The sequence below is a fragment of the Schistocerca gregaria genome, chromosome 4, assembly GCF_023897955.1.
Source record: "Schistocerca gregaria isolate iqSchGreg1 chromosome 4, iqSchGreg1.2, whole genome shotgun sequence".
Lineage (NCBI taxonomy): Eukaryota > Metazoa > Arthropoda > Insecta > Orthoptera > Acrididae > Schistocerca > Schistocerca gregaria.
Window position 1 is genome coordinate 590118195 of NC_064923.1, and position 16908 is coordinate 590135102.

A 16908-nucleotide genomic window follows, 5' to 3' on the forward strand; every position below is an offset into this window, starting at 1 on the left:
TTGACAGTAGCACTGCATGATATTGCAGTGCGCCGGCCTCTGGTGGCCGAGCGGTTCTAGGCGCTTCAGTTTGGAACCGCGCGACCGCTACGGTCGTTGGTTCGAATCCTGCTTCGGGCATGGATGTGTGTGAAGTCCTTTGGTTAGTTAGGTTTAAGTAGTTCTAAGTTCTAGGGCACTGATGACCTCAGATGTTAAGTCCCATAGTGCTCAGAGCCATTTGATCCATTTTTTTGATATTGCAGTGCCTGTAGTGTTAAGAAATACGACGCTATTTTCCTTCCTCCGAACGAAAAGGCACTGCAGTGACTACAGCCACGATGAAATACATGAAATGTATAGACAGTTGAGAACACCGACAATCATCAGGTGTATAATGGAATGACGGCAGCGAAAATTTAGTCGGATCGGGTACGCGAGCGGTCACGTTAACTGCTTTGGCCGTCCGTCGATTTCTCACGGCCAGACCCAAACTTCCGTATTTCGTCTTTCATGCATCAAAACCTGCACACGTACACATTATGCAGTTTTAACAAGGGAGCACATTTTAATTAATACTCGCTCCTTAGTATAAAAGGGTAAATACGATTGTGGAGTGGCTGTGTTTTTAAAAGTACGATAGAAATGTTCGTTTGGATATGCATACATTATGGATCTCATGGTTGCGAATACGTTTCACCGAGCGAGGTGCCGCAGTGGTTAGCACACTGGACTCGCATTCGGGAGGACGACGGTTCAATCCCGCTTCCGGCCATCCTGATTTATGTTTTCCGTGATTTCCATAAATCGCTCCAGGCAAGTGCTGGGATGATTCCTTTGAAAGGTCACATCCGACTACCTTCTTCTTCCTTCCCTAATCCGATGACCTCACTGTCTGGTACCCTCCCCCAAAAACAACCTAACCCAATACGTTTCATGTGTTTCGTAATGGCTGTAGTCGCCACAGTACCTGTTGCTTCGACATGCATGCATGTATAGAGGCCGCGTGCTGTAGCCACGCGGTATTAGGCGCCTTGCTCCGGTTCGCACGGCTCTCCCCGTCGGAGGTCGAGTCCTCCCACGGGCATGGGTGTATGTGTGTTGTCCTTAGCGTAATTTAGTTTAAGTTAGATTGAGTTGTGTGTTAACCTAGGAACCGATGACCTCAGCAGTTTGGTCGTATATGAAATTACCACGAAAACATGTCCAGAGGAACTCTTCATCGTACTTCTTAATAACACAAGCGCTGCAATACCGAATTTAATCATCAACATCGAGCAAGTAAAATTTCTCGCCTGAACGGGAAGATACATAATGGATGTACGAGTACAGGGTGTAGACACGTGGTTGATGACATTTGGAAGTTTGGATACGGCCATGAGTCGAGCTCGAATATCCTAATGGTTGCCGGCATGGTGGCTCAGCGTTTTGGTCATATAGTTAACTGCTCTCTGTAATAAAAAAACTGAGTTAATGGGTCAACGATGAACTTGAACAAGCCTCATGAGATATCCGCCGCGAACGAATAGAAGAAACTATAAAGTACAAAATGAGACCAACGGAAAGAAAAACATAGAGCGACCGCTTGCGATAAGCGAGAAATCCGGTTTCGAGTCCCTGTACGGCACACATTTTCTTTGTCTGCAGTCCCTTTTGCATCTGACTGCTTTACATATTCGCAATTGTGAATACATTTTATACCTTTATGGAAACAGTTGTAATGTGTGTTTTTGATGGGTCCACGTTCCACTTGGAGTCGTCAAAGTGGACGTCGATGGAGGCGACCCACCTGACAATAGCATTGCAGATATCACTGCAGGTGTTGTCTGCTGATGCAAAGAACGCCACCGCGGCTGTTTGTTGCCCTATACATAGTAGACAATTTTCACAGTATCAAAATCCGCTTATCCACGACCGGTTTCCAAACTTAAGGTTTCATATTCAGGTGCCACCAAATAATTATGGAAACGTCAATGTGTGGCGGTCTGGCCAGTTCGTCTTGGGACATTACACCCACGTGAAGGAAACTCATGGGAGCATGGTACCAGCACCAAAGCTCACAAGCGTGTATCTGGCGTGGCTGAGATCTCCCATGACCGCGGTCAGCTGGCTTCTGGCCCTTCTGCACTAGTCACCTCCGTATCTTGCTGTTAAGGCGTGCGCTGTAGTTGCCAATCCTACGTTCTCGCGTCTTTGTTTGACATGGGTGTGATCCCCCATGACTTACTGGCCCGACCGCCACACATTTACGTTCCTATAATTATTTGGTGGCACCTGAAAATGAAGTCTTAATTTTCGTAATCGGTCGTTGAATAAATTAATAAAATTAATGGCAAATGTAGCGGATTTTCATTCTATAAATACGTTCCTCAGTTTCGGATGTTCTCCTGCTCAAATATTTTGTAATAGACAATGGTAGAAACTGTCGAAGGGACCTTGCAAATTGGTGGCCATATGCAACACTTGTAGAGGCATACTAAACGATAATCAAACTGACGTAGAAATTATTTCAGAAAAGGACATTCTAGGACCTGTGTATGTTCTCTTTCGTGAGGAAACAGGGAGGTAAGCCGTAGCAACGATAGCTGCTAGCGAAAAATTCAACTGGTGAGACGAAGAATTTAAGTTCGCCAATCTGATCTTTGGTCCCACACATAAAATCCTTTGGAGACTGTTAAGACAGATTTCCTGCTTGTATAGAACACGGCCTGTTGTGACTCACTTCAGCTACTGCTCATAGGTCATTCAGTGCTTTTGTTCTTAGCTGAAAGCCTAACAATCAGAGCAGGAGGCATTGCACGTCAGCCCATGTCCACAGTGTGCTACTGCTACACACACAGCAATTCATGTCTTCCCACAAATAACATACCGTCTATCATATACAATGTTTACATGGCGCTTCCAAAACCGGATATCATAAACACCGTTTCATTATCGTCATGTAAACACGCCAATATCGATTCTGGAAATCCATTTCCAGCTGCTGGTTTTCCATTTCCACAATCGATTTTCGCTGCCAGCTAAGCGCATAGCCGTTTTTTAAAAATATGTTTCAGTTGTCACGTTACGTCTTATTCTTAAAACAGTAGGCAAATATGGACGGAGTGACGTATTATGCAGTGAAAGAGAAGTAGAGATATTTGAGTGAGCATGAAGCTGTCTACTTCCAATAATTAAGTGAAGAGAAACAGCGACTGTGCTGACCAAACAGAAACTGGAACAACTGTTTTCCAGGCGCCATGTTTAATTGGGATAGCAAGTCTGCTTCAGACTTCAACAGGCAAACACGACAGTGAAAATCGGTTTCCGAAATTCGGCTTCCGTCTTTCGGAAGAAGTGTCGCATGTACACGTAATGACACATTGCCATCCAACTCTCGCATGCCATCGCCAATTGCCAGTGCAATTCCAGCCAGTATATAAGCATCACCTTGTAAGGAGAAGAACAAAGGCACCCACGTAAAGGCGGCAAAGCGAATTTTCCGTTCGTTTTAAAGGAATGAGAAGAGTCTGGAACGATGACCCTAAGACACTTATCGATAGGTTTTCCGAAACGTATATGATGTCTCAGCCTGATACTGACGTGATTCACCGAATTGGCGCAATGCAAACACGCTGCATGTTGCATCTGGATATATTTGCCGCAAAGAATGCTGTTGCGTCCTTGGTTGAGTGATAAGCTTTTGTAGCTACTGACATGGATGTGCTGACATGGAGGTACTGGGTTCCTCTTCCTGGTGATCACTGTCATTTCGTCTGTAATGGGAAAGTTTGAAGCTGAGTCCACTCATCCCCAATAGCTCAAAAGAAAAATCTGTTTCCGTAAATATGTGGCGAAATCGAAATGAAACCCAGAGAAGTGGTGTCAGTTCGAAACGCTTGCATCAAGATAGCAGTTACGTGACCTTTGTCTTCCCTTTCTTTCAGAAAGCTCTAATAGGAGGCCAGTTAATGACTGAGGAAGCTAGAGTAGTGAAATCAAAGCCACAACAGTCACTTTGCAGTATCGTTTGAGCAGAAAGCGTAGAATTTGAGGTATGAAAGTGAAAATGCAGAGCTATGGTTTTATTACCTGCTCTCCTGTCTTTCCTCTAAATGTTTTATTAGTCTTTATTTTTATTTTTTGAGTGGTAGAGTTCATGATACACCCGAATAAAACAGGTTTCCTTATAATGCGATATCCTTTAGAAGTTTTTCGGCACAAATAGATTCACAGTGTAGTTTTCTCTGGAAGCGTAGATTACAACAAGTTAATGTGCAAGTTCAGCTAGAGAGGTGGCCTAACTAGGTCTAAACTGATGTACGAATGCCTTAACCTTGCACATCGAACAGTCTTTCGTCAGATGATAATGAATATGAGTCTCGTTCAGACGTTGGTTCAAGAAGAGCAACGTTGGTTCAAGACGACGAGGTCGCGCGGTTGATAACTTGAGGATTTTGTCAGTGAAATTCGCCTACAAACTTTCACTCACATGCTGCGAATCCTGAAAATTGCGGCATGGTACATTGCCGACACATTGTACGACTCATGATTTTTACGATCGCATATGACTGAACACTTAAGGTCCGCTCACTTACATATTACGTCAGTGACAGATTGATAGCTTTCACAACCGTTAATAAACGTGTGTGAAGAAGACGAGATATTAAGGCTGTGTTTGAACAAGATATCACGGTATCACGCCTGCTATGGATACTTCTAAGTTCCAGAACTATACCGCCTCCTCCTGTGCAGGCGCATATAAAACTGTTAACATAGGAACGTCATCTGTCTCATAGCCTGCCGTATGTTAATATTAGACTACCTGGACGTGTAACAGATCAGAGTAGATCCGGAACAAAGATGAAGTTCGAAATCTCTAGGATCAAAATGAAACAGATTGTTGAGGATCCGGAACTGACTTCTTCGAAACAAGAAAGTGATATTTGGAAATGATTATGTAGTATTTCACTGACATGATCATTTTACTGATAACAGCAACAATTTAAGCTCATAGCTAGTGTTAAACGTGACTACCTGTCCAAATGCGTGCATTGTGACGCCGCAGGTAATCCACCAATACTCTCCACGCTGTACCCTTCGAGGGTAGCGCGTGGTAGTTGATGAGTGGCTACCGGTTAATCTTTTCCTGAACAAATCAGCACCACCGCCTCATATTCTTCGGAGCGAAAATACTTTTTTTTGCAGAACCACGGCCAACTCGCATGCCGTATGCTGCGTAACCTTTCCCAGTACATTTGTTCTGTTTTCTGAGCACTAAAGCCTGCTGTACCAATCATTAAATAAATATTTTTCATCTTCAACAAGTAGTCGTGAACTGTAAGCACCACCATCATTTTATACATCCTCAGCAACTGTAGTTGTGTATACCGAAATTATCAGCAGCGCGTTGCATAAAACAAATTTAATTTCTTAAACGGTTTCGGGCACTTAGTGCCCTTCTTCAGAAGACCATAGATTCCGAAGAAAGACACTAAATGTCCGAAACCGGTTAAGATATTAAATTTCTTTCATGCAGCTGGTTACTGACTATTTCGATGTATCGTTTTTAGATATAACGTCACCAGTACTGATATGGTAGACGTCTGTCTGTTACTCAACATAAGCAGATTACAGACAAGTTACTCACATGTGTTACTCCATCGAAACATCGTATCGCTTGACAGAAACACTCCATTGGTCCCTAAGCTCATTCAAAATACTCAGATTAGTCTCCTGTATAAGATGTGTAATTTGCATCCTAAGGGTTTGTAATACTCTGTACAAAGTCCCCCTTATAACAACGACACGATACTGAAATGAGTATTTGAGGTAATGAATCTATGTCAGCATCTATTATTTCAGGTGGAACGAGGTCTTGAATCACTAATGAATGAGGCACACGTCATTGATGGCGCAAATTTTGGAAACAAAATACAATCTTCACATATACAAGTGTTTGATTGGTATTTCCGTGACTGTTTAAAATACGAATAAAAATATAAAGTAACCTGGCAACAAATTTCTAGTTTAAATTACATACGTCACGTTTCGGAGACAATGCGACTTCATTATATGGCAGTTCCAGAATTTGGATCAGCTGCTCTGGTCTTATGAACATAGAACGTGTTAAGCTCAAATGTAGTACCCTCGAAGAAAGTACGCAACGAATCTACGCAGGACTACAGATATTTTGACGCAGACTGGAAAGGAGCAGCACACCGCAGCTAAACATAGCAACTGCCGCCAGACAGTGGAGCACGACTTTCGAAACGAGTCTTAAATCAAACACTAAAAATTTGATGACTGGTTATTTTGTGCTGTTATTTATATTTCCAAACACCTTGATATATTGCGTGGCAACGGTAAATTTCTTGCTGTTGGGTCACATAAAATAACTGATGTCTGAAAACCCGGTGGAAAACGAAGAGCAACTGGTTGGTGGGGTGTTATTTGCCTAGCTCATTCTACATCAGACAACAGGTACCTCCGAGAGAATGTAAAATTTTACTATTTTGCGCGCAGTGAGATTCGCGGTCGCCACTTGTAACACTTCATATGTGTCTCAACTTATTGTATAAAACGTAATTATTTTCTAATCAACGAGAAACTAATCACTCATTTACTATCATTTGTTCCCTACCTCAGATTACTGAGTTTAGAAACCTCTACCGTCTCTACTATAATCAACAGCATATTCTGTGTACAACCTTACGGCTAAACCTTTTGGTTTCTTCAGTAATTAGTTAAATACGTGAGACGGCTTTCTAGGTCAGTGTCAATAAACAACTCAATTAACAGGCATCTAGTGCAATAGCATCCTGAACGATCATCACAGTTCCAAGTGTACACATGGAGAGAGGTATCCACAAGTTGCTGGAGTTCTGAAGACGTATACTACCGAACTCGACTAAATACCATGGAACTAGTAAATTTATTCGAACACAGCCTCCAAATAGTGAAAATATTTCGTCTTCTTGACAAATTTAATCGTCCTAATATCAAATATGGATATCTAATATTGCTCCATCTGCAGTTAGACTAGAAACACTACTTTCTTTATGAAGAAGTAAAAAAACATACGGAATGATTTCCCATTTTATTATTGCAGGACGAATGCTGTTTTATTCTCGGCAATCGCTTCATTGCCACTTCAATCTGTATTTCGTTTGGGTGCAGTACTGTAGTATCTATGATAAACTTTAAATTATAACCGCTTTTTAAATTAGGCTCATGATATCAACACTTGGTCCTAATTTTCTGCCAAGAAATGTTTTCCATAATTCAACAACAAACATTTTTAGAAACATTAATCCAAGAAGTTTAATGTCTAGAAAAGCATTTCAAAGAAACTGCAAACACACTCTTGAATAGCTGTTTGGTTTCCTACGTTGCTATCAGTTGACCAATAAACTTTGTGTAGTACTAACTATTAACTAGTAAATTCTAACCAAATGAAGTAACGTAATGACAAGCACACCTATTTATTAATTATTATGACTCGCTGTGTCCTCCATATCTTTCAACCAAAGGAAAAGCTCGATTCGGATGTTGCATAATTCATGACGTATTACCGTAGTAAATCAAGAACTACAAATGAGGACTAATTTGTGTAAAATATATTGCAGATTTCTGCAGTACTTGATCTTGTAGAAGTTTTGCAAATTAAATAGAAAAATTTCCATTATGGATCGACATATTTTAACAAATGTTTTCATCATGACCAAAAATGAGCCGGTATTGATAGTACATGCTGCGAATAAGCTAACAAAGTAATCACGCCTTATGAGTTGGCATAATTGTAGCTTCCAGGAGAAAGCACACTAAGAAAATCTGTCGGTCAAGTATTTAAGTATTGTATTGCAGTGGAACAATATTAGCTATGCATATTTGCTATATCTCTTCTATTAAAAATGTTTTGTGCAGAGAACTAGTCACAAAAGACGTTTAGAATTTTCAAGCGAGGCAGAAAGCATAAATAGCATATTTAGATGTAGGCTAGAAGCGAAAGATATATTCCTTTTGGAAACTTGCATTTAAGGTTAATTTCAGAAATTATTGATCACATATATGATTTACATAAAAAAAGTAGACTACCCACAGCTGTCGCCGAATACCACGAGTACACTTTCAGGTCTGAGATAGCGGTCCTGTTTTATACTTTTGATTTCTTTTGTAGTGTTATTCACTTTTCCTCTTTGGAGAATATGGTGAAGTTTGTGCTTAACATGTGTTCACAGAGACAAAGGTAGAGTGTTCCGATAATAATATGATTGCAGAAGAAACGTTGAGTGTCTGTGTTGAAGTATTATCCAGTGACAGTCGGAGCACACAATTCACTCAGTAGCAGTATCCATTGCCGTCCCCAGTAAATTTGCAATACGACGTGTGAGGTTGAGAAAGATAATCATTTAGGAGGTGGCTGGTTGGTTTAGTCCAAGAGTGGCCACTACTACGGCGTAAAGAAATGTGATTTGAGTGCCGTTATATAATTGTCCATGCTTCAGAACGGTTCTCATCCTTACAACTTTCGTTGTGAGTAAACATATAGGTTTTTGGCAAACTATGTTCAATCACAGCTTCTACTACAGCCATAAGTACTTCTTCATCAACGGTATGCTGAATCCTAATTTTGCTTCCGTGCCTTCGCCTACGTATCGACAAGCCCTATCCTATGTGGTAACACAGAGATTGAGTTTAATTGAGTTTAAATACGGCTCTTTGCCACTAAGGTGGAGCTGTGAGTAGTGTTTCAAACTATACGTCTGGAGATTGAAATAGCAAGTAAGCGAAATCTACGCAACAGTAAAATGTAGAGCAGAAGAAACAGGAAAACGTTAAAAATTAAGCACGGAAGTGTGTAGTGGCGAGAACGTTGGATGGAAAAAGTGGTTAGTAGAGAATAAGATACAACACCAGAGGAAAATGTAGTATCTAGCAGTAACACTGCCTAAAATGTTCTCGGGCTTCCAGCGTCGTCAAGCGGTTACAGTGCCATTAGCTTTCGACCAACCACTTCTCGGCCATTGTCAAGTGGTATGACTGCCAGTCAGTTTTTTTTTCCTGTATTGAATTTCGATTCCTTATTACGCTGCTCTGCAGCCTGCAGACTTTTTAAAACGTAAGAGGTGGATAAGAAACAACAAAAGCTGGTGATAAAACTTTTTTTTTCGCCATTTAGCTACTGATACCCTCTTATATAGTCCTACTCTCGTTGATGGTGTGACGTCACTGGTACTAACGGCACCGCCATAAAAGCGCATTCGTTGAATCGATGTTTTAAATGCGCCCGCTTCAAACCAGCCATAGCTGGATTCCCGCCAGTGGTGAGATGCAGGTGGATATCTCTACTAGGAAGGTTTTCAGTGCTTCGTATTCCAATAGTGTCCGAAATTACACTATACGAGGAGCCGTTAGTGTGAGCCACGACAAAGGTTTCTTCAGATTTCTTCCGTGACCATCTTCTAGCGTGTGCTCAGCTAAAGCGGATTTTTCTGGGTAGCGCAGACAATAAAACCACTAATGCTCTCTCCTCAGTTGTCTTGTAGTGCGCACTTTTTATTAGATGGTAGAAAGAACGCGCTCGCCAGGTATTTTGTAGATCGAATGTGTTCTGAGACGTGCCGCATCTTTAACTGGTTTTAGTAACTGGAGGAGTTTTGATGGAGGCCTTAACAACGATTTGAGTTTGTGTCTCTTCTTCTTACACAACACGGACTCACAGAATATGAAAACAGCGAACTATTTTCCTGTTCCTCGTCGTTGGTTTTGTTTTGTTTCTTACTAGATACAACTTTATTTATTTGGTGATTGTCGTAACCTTCATTGCTGTTGACCTCTTGTAGGTGGCTGAGCTCATAGGTGTGTTGATATCTGTTATCATTTTTGCACCACGTACCAAAATATTTACCGCAGTGCACTTCTGTGCCGGATAATAATGGGTAATGACGTGCAAGTACAGATCAGCGTGCATAGAAATTCTGTGGCCAAAGCATCTATTTCTTCAGTGGTGCGTGAGGGCGTCAATTAAGAGGAAGTATCGTCTTGATACACTTGCATAGCCGCGCGGGATTAGCCGAGCGGTCTCAGGCGCTGCAGTCGTGGACTGTGCGGCTGGTCCCAGCGCAGGTTCGAGTCCTCCCTCGGGCATGGGTGTGTGTGTTTGTCCGTAGGATAATTTAGGTTAAGTAGTGTGTAAGCTTAGGGACTGATGACCTTAGCAGTTAAGTCCCATAAGATTTCACACACATTTGAAGATTTTTGAACACTTGCATAGTGAACTGTGTGTTAGTGAGAATTTTGATGAGATATTCCTTGTTCAGAGACAAAATAACGGACGTATCATCATTTATCGATAGAAATGTCTAGCATCTGGGTTGTGTCTAAGACAATGTTTCGGTGCCTGAGGCAGAACATTTTTGACACACTTCCCTCCAGCGACGAGTGCTTAAGAAGCTCAGATGATTTTTTATTATTTTTATTCCCAATTTTGGGTCGCGTGGGAGCTTCTGGAAAGTACCTTTGGCAGTATCATGCAGATATTCGTATCACAGCCCGAATGTTCCACTATTACGGCTGCGTTGACCTCAGCAGGAAGAACCAAATTGCTTGCATCATTGTGTGGTGCACGTAGGCCACTGCGCTGATCCGTAGACTTGTTTAGCGCTATTGGCTTTGCCTTCGTGAGGATACAGCTGGTCTGACGCCGTACTGCGTCCACCCTTTCACTGGGGGACTTGCGGACTGCTTGTTCAAAGTCATTATTTTACAAAGAAGTTTGTCCCACGGAGAAGATATCTCTCGCCGTCAAGTTGATGTCTGTGCGTTCGGCAGATTTGTGGTCCGCACTGCACTGGTTTTAGAAAAGCTGATTGAATTTTCCTTTCTGATTTTCTATGGCTTCCTTCCGTGATGTTGTTTGTTAGGAATTTGTAGCCGCACTGAATCTTTGCCAGGGCATGGCCTTGAGAGTTCTTGGCAATTACAGATTCGCACCATAAGAGCACGTATGTATACATCCAGGTGCTTCCTAGTGTTGTGTATCTTATCCTTAGGGCGAAGCTGGCCTCCTGGTGGTGGTGGTGTCAGAAGAGGTACCAAGGCAAATCGTGGAACAGTCTTCTCGTCCGGTAATATAGGAAGAAACTAGTGAAATCGACAAGCTAGCCTTCTTTACGTTTAGCAGGCACAAGCGTATGATACTGCACCATGTTTCCTTCACGTGCAGTTTTGTAATATAACATCGGAGCGTCTTGCGGCGGTTACAGTCAATAAAATGTTCTCTGATTACCAGCTGTGTCCGCAGCTCGTGGTCGTCCGGTAGCGTTCTCGCTTCCCGGGTTCGATTCCCGGCGGGGTCAGGGATTTTCTCTGCCTCCTGATGACTGGGTGTTGTGTGATGTCCTTAGGTTAGTTAGTTTTAAGTAGTTCTGAGTTGTAGGGGACTGATGACCATAGCTGTTAAGTCCCATAGTGCTCGGAGCCATTTGAACCATTTGAGCCGGCCGCGTCAAAAGATTAAAGTGCCACGAAGTTTCGACCAAGTACTGCCTGAACATTGTGGAATGGAATGACTACTGGTGTGCTGCTGGTATGCCCTAATTTTCTCTACCTTCAGGTAGTGTCGTCACTGGAGGCCACCGTATCGCCATGTCTGGACATATGTTGACTCAGTGTTCGATGCGCGCTTCAGCAACACAAGCTTGAACTGTAAGCTGATGTCTCTATTAGGATTTCAGTGACTTTTGTTTCAAGAGCCTCTTTAATTATGTTGCCCCAAAGCGCACTGTTGAACAATGCAGGAATGACCATAAGAGGTTTATCGCCTATACTGCCTTGAAAAATCTGCTTTAATTGAGCATGGTCTACAGCATGGTCACCTGATCAAATTTGACGAAACTTCTTTGTCACTCACATTAATGGCTTTTGCCACAATGTAATTAAAGAAGCCTCTATAATAAAAATCACTGAAAACACCCTTATCAGCTCGGCATGGGATACGGCTATCTCACGGTTGAAGCAGGTGCATATAACTTACAGTCAACGTATATCGTTACACTATACGGTCAAAAGTGAGAGAACACTGCTGTGTAATGTGAAATGGACAACTATATGACAGCAGAGGTGAATTTACCAGTTTAAAAAGCAGCGGTGAGTATTGTGTTGTCAGTGAAGAAACAGTAACGGCAGAAGTGGGCTCTGAGCACTATGGGACTTAACATCTATGGTCCTCAATCCCCTAGAACGTAGAACTACGTAAACCTAACTAACCTAAAGACTTCACACAACACCCAGCCATCACGAGGCAGAGAAAATCCCTGACCCCGCTGGGAATCGAACCCGGGAACCCGGGCGTGGGAAGCGAGAACGCTACCGCACGACCACGAGATGCGGGCGACTAGAAAGGAGTGATTTGCAGTGACGCATCACGCTATTCCACCTAGCAATCCGGTGGAAGTTTAAGGGTTTGGCGAATGACAGGAGAACATGACTTGCCATCAGCAGAGAGGTGTGGAGGAAACAGTGTTAGCGTTCCCCGTGGTTAGGGTGATGTCTATTTATTGCGGTTGAGAAAGAGCTAAACTCGGAAGGACATGAACACGTTTCAAAGCAAATTGGACTGCATACAGCAGAAGAACAGTTAGAAGACGATGACTGTATCAACATGACAGTTCACCCTGTCGTAAAGCAGCATCTGTGAGGCAATGGTTTGCGGACAATAACATTCCTAAAATTGACTGTCCCAACCCGAACGCAATACAAAGACCATTCTGAGTTATAAGGTCGACTTCGATCAAGACTCCTACGTCCGTCATCATCAGTTTCGGGCCTTTGTGTGGTATGGGCTGCATTCCTCCACAGACATTCAGACACATCACTGTAAGTAGTTCCAGCAGAGTCCAAGCTGTCGCAAAGGCGAAGCTTGTATGCACCCCAAATTAATGTCCACCAATAGGTGTCCGTATACTTTTGATAAGATTATATATATGTAGCTATAACAAGGGCCTCGGTGTCGTCACAGGCAGCAGCTGGACTATGTAAGTGCTTACGAGTAGACTACTAGGAGTCGTTCCCATTGACAATAAACAAGGAGTACTTGGTCGAAAATTCGTGGCTGTTAACTCCTTGAGGCTGCTACAAAATTAAGATCGATTTATTCTGCATCCGACAACAGTTAAGTTTGCAATGGAATAAGGAGTAGTGGAAAAGTGTGTGTGAAGAGGAAGAGCACGTAAGACAGAATGTACGCTCTAGTCGATAAGTTGAACTAGTTATCATACAGCACGATTCAAACCAGTTGACAAGCTGACGACGGACAAGAGCGATGAAAAATAGGAGAAGGTATAAGCTTTGGATTTATTGATAAGCCATACCAGCATTTGCCTTCAGTCGTTTTGCGATACTGTCGTTTGCTGAAACGACGGCACCTCAAAGAGTTGAGTCCTCTCGAACAAAAGGCTCGAATTTGAAGCGTAACACAGGATTCAGGATGCAACATAAGCAATTATCTAGCACCGTAACGTTCCAGAAGCAATAGATGACGTATTTTCAATGGAGCGAGATGTTTGCAGACACTACTACAAGAATCAACTGCGAACGACATGCACTATACCTCGATGAGAGTTGTTTAGCATTTCCTACTAGAAGCTCGCTCGCGGAAAACACTGCAAGAAAGTCACAGAGATTACTACGTAGATGCAGAAAGCTTGTGTGTCTACCTGGTGAGGAGGGCTGCGAGGGCCCAGGCGAGCAGACAGATGAGCAGCGCGCGCGCCTTGGTGCAGACGTAGCCGGCCCGCAGCGGCTCGCAGATGGCGTAGTAGCGCTCGAAGCTGATGGCCAGGATGGTCAGCACCGACGCATGCGCCACCGTCAGCTCCACGAACGGCACCGCCTTGCCTGCAACACAGCACGCCTCCTCACTATCGACTGGCCAGCCACTACCACAGTCATGCAGCAATTCGCAGGTAGTGAAGGAGCGCTGGAAGCTAATAGCCAGGATCGTCAGTCCGATAAACAGCACCGCCTTGCCTGAAACACGAGGCACAGTCTGGCGAAACGATTACTGTACACCTAGCTAAAGCGCAGCAGATTCACATAAGGCATCGTATAACACTGCGCTGCAGGCTACGTCTTTTAACACCAATAAGTCAGCCACTCTCGTCTTAAAGAAAAGCACCTCTTTCGCTTCCAAAATTACGCCTCCACACCATATGACAATGTAGCCCTATGAGGCCCGAGGGAAGTCACTTAAGTGATCACACCCACCAGTTTAGGAAGAGGGGAGAGAGGTGGCAGCTCGATAAGCGTTTGACAGGGTCCAGACTCGAAACACAAGGAGGTCGCTTTGCTTAGCATACAGAACACAGATACACCACTTGCCATTAAAATTGCTACACCACTAAGATGACGTGCTACAGGCGCGGAATTTAACCGACAGGAAGATGATGCTGTGATATGCAAATGATTAGCTTTTCAGAGTATTCACACAAAGTTGGCGCCGGTGGCGACACCTACAATGTGCTGACATGAGGAAAGTTTCCAACCGATTTATCATACACAAACAGCAGTTGACCAGCGTTGCCTGGTGGTAACGTTGTCGTGATGCCTCGTGTGAGGAGGAGAAATGTGTGCCATCACATTTCAGACTTTGATAAAGGTCGGACTGTAGTCTATCGCGATTACGGTTTATCGTATTGCGACATTGCTGCTCGCGTTGGTCGAGATCCAATGACTGTTAGCAGAATATGGAGTCGGTGGGTTCAGGAGGGTAATACGGAACGCCGTGATGAATTCCCAACGGTCTCGTATCACTAGCAGTCGAGATGACAGACATTTTATCCGCATGGCTGTAACGGATCGTGCAGCCACGTCTCGATCCTTGAGTCAACATATGGGGACATTTCCAAGAAAACAACCATCTGCACGAACAGTTCGACGACGTTTCCAGCAGCATGGACTATCAGCTCGGAGACCATGGCTGCGGTTACCCTTAACGCTGCATCACAGACAGGAGCGCCCGCGATGGTGTACTTAATCAAGAGCCTGGGTGCATGAATTGCAAAACGTCATTTTTTCGGATGAATCCAGGTTCTGGTTACAGCATCATGATGGTCGCAACCGTGTTTGGCGACATCGCGGTGAACGCACAAAGGAAGCGTGTATTCGGCATCGCCATACTGGCTTATCTCCCGGCGTGATGGTATGGGGTGCCATTGCTTAAACGTCTCGGTCGCCTCTTGTTCGCTCTGACGGCACTTTGAACAGTGGACGTTACATTTCAGATGTGTTACGACCCGTGGCTCTACCCTTCATTCGATTCCTGTGAAACTCTATACATTTCAGCAGGATAATGTACGACCGCATGTTGCAGGTCCTGTATGGGCCTTTCTGGATACAGAAAATGTTCGACTGCTGCCCTGGCCAACACATTCTCCAGATCTCTCACCAACTGAAAACGTCTGGTTAATGGTGGCCGAGCAACTGGCTCTTCACAACACGTCAGTCACTACTATTGATGAGCTGTGTTATCGTTTTGAAGCTGCATTGGCAGCTGTACCTGTGTGTGCCAGCCATGCTCTGTTTGACTCAATTCCCAGGCGTATCAAGGCCATTATTACGGCCAGAGGTGGTTGTTCTGGGTACTTATTTCTCAGGATCTATGCACCCATTGCGTAAAAATGTAATCACCTATCATTTCTAATATAATATATTTGTCCAATGAATAACCGTTGATCATCTCCATTTCTTCTTGGTGTAGCAATTTTAATGGCCAGTAGTGTACAGTAACGTGTCTTCTAAAGTGGTTGGTCAAAAGATATGCATGTTAAAGATATGCAAGAGGTTGCCAAATAGGACCGGAGTTAAGTGTACCAAAGAAAGCAGACGCTTGACGGTTGATTTGAAAACCCATTCTTAATAACAAGTATAAGATGCATTGCAGCTAGGCATAAGAGGACAGTAATAATAATAATAATAATAATAATAATAATAATAATTGTGTAGTGCTAAAGCATCGACTGCACACCGATCAGCGCAGTGCCGCGAGACGTCATCAAGAAGGCGCTGACCCGTCCGCCGTTGGAAAGGGTTCAGCGCCCCCTGTCAACGCTGGTTAACCAGGCGCCCATCGCTCGTCAGCCTCAGTACGGTCGCAGTCTTTGAGAGCATCAGTACTGAGTGAAAGGAAGATCATACTTAGCCTGCTCTCTCAGAGTGGTAATAGGGTGTGAGTGTAAATAAACGTAGGAGGCACAGAAGAGCATCAAGGCACCTGATATGGAGAAATAAAGTTATGCTTTTTTTCTTTTTAGAAATAAATTGTCCTATTAATTAGAAAGTTTAATGTACAGATCATTTTAGATCCCTTCCACCGACCATCGCAACATCTTTCCTTCCTTGTTTGTGTTGTAGCTGACTCTCACAGTGGCCGACACATCAACAACAACAACAACAACAATAATAATAATAATTACAAATAGCCTCATACTCAAGGTATAGCATAGGGTAGCAGATGCAGGAATCCTGAACCGCCGCTCGTGGCAAAGTCCTAGTGGAGATAGTTTGCCGTTGCTTTCCTCCAATCTGTTATGAAGTGTTACGTGTATGGCTATGATGACTGTTTGTAGAGTGTAGTGTCGGATTTATGTAGCTGTGGATGAGGGAAGGGAGGGGGCGGAACACAGTGCCGGCATATAGCCTACTCGTCACTAAGAGCACCAACGGGTTAGCAGAGCTTAACGTGATATACGACGGACGGATCATCGACAGTGCTACATGCCCTCACTTCATCAGACACTACAGAGAAGTTTGGAATGTAATCCACGACATTTGCGCAGAGACTGGTGATGACGAACCTTACACTACCACCTCTCCTCACCTTGCTGGGAAAATTATGGCAATGACAATTTCATCCACCACCATGAATCTAACCGTTTTCTTTAAAACAAC

The 16908-nt window shown here is 43.5% G+C and overlaps 1 protein-coding gene across 1 annotated transcript in view; it reads right to left on the reverse strand.

The window, feature by feature from the left end:
• Window positions 1-16908, reverse strand: part of LOC126267821 (kappa-type opioid receptor-like) — a 609253-nt gene that overhangs the window by 83544 nt on the left and 508801 nt on the right. The window contains exon 3 of the mRNA XM_049973127.1: window positions 13677-13857. Within this exon, the coding sequence (XP_049829084.1) occupies window positions 13677-13857 (181 nt within the window). The remainder of the gene's footprint in view (window positions 1-13676; window positions 13858-16908) is intronic.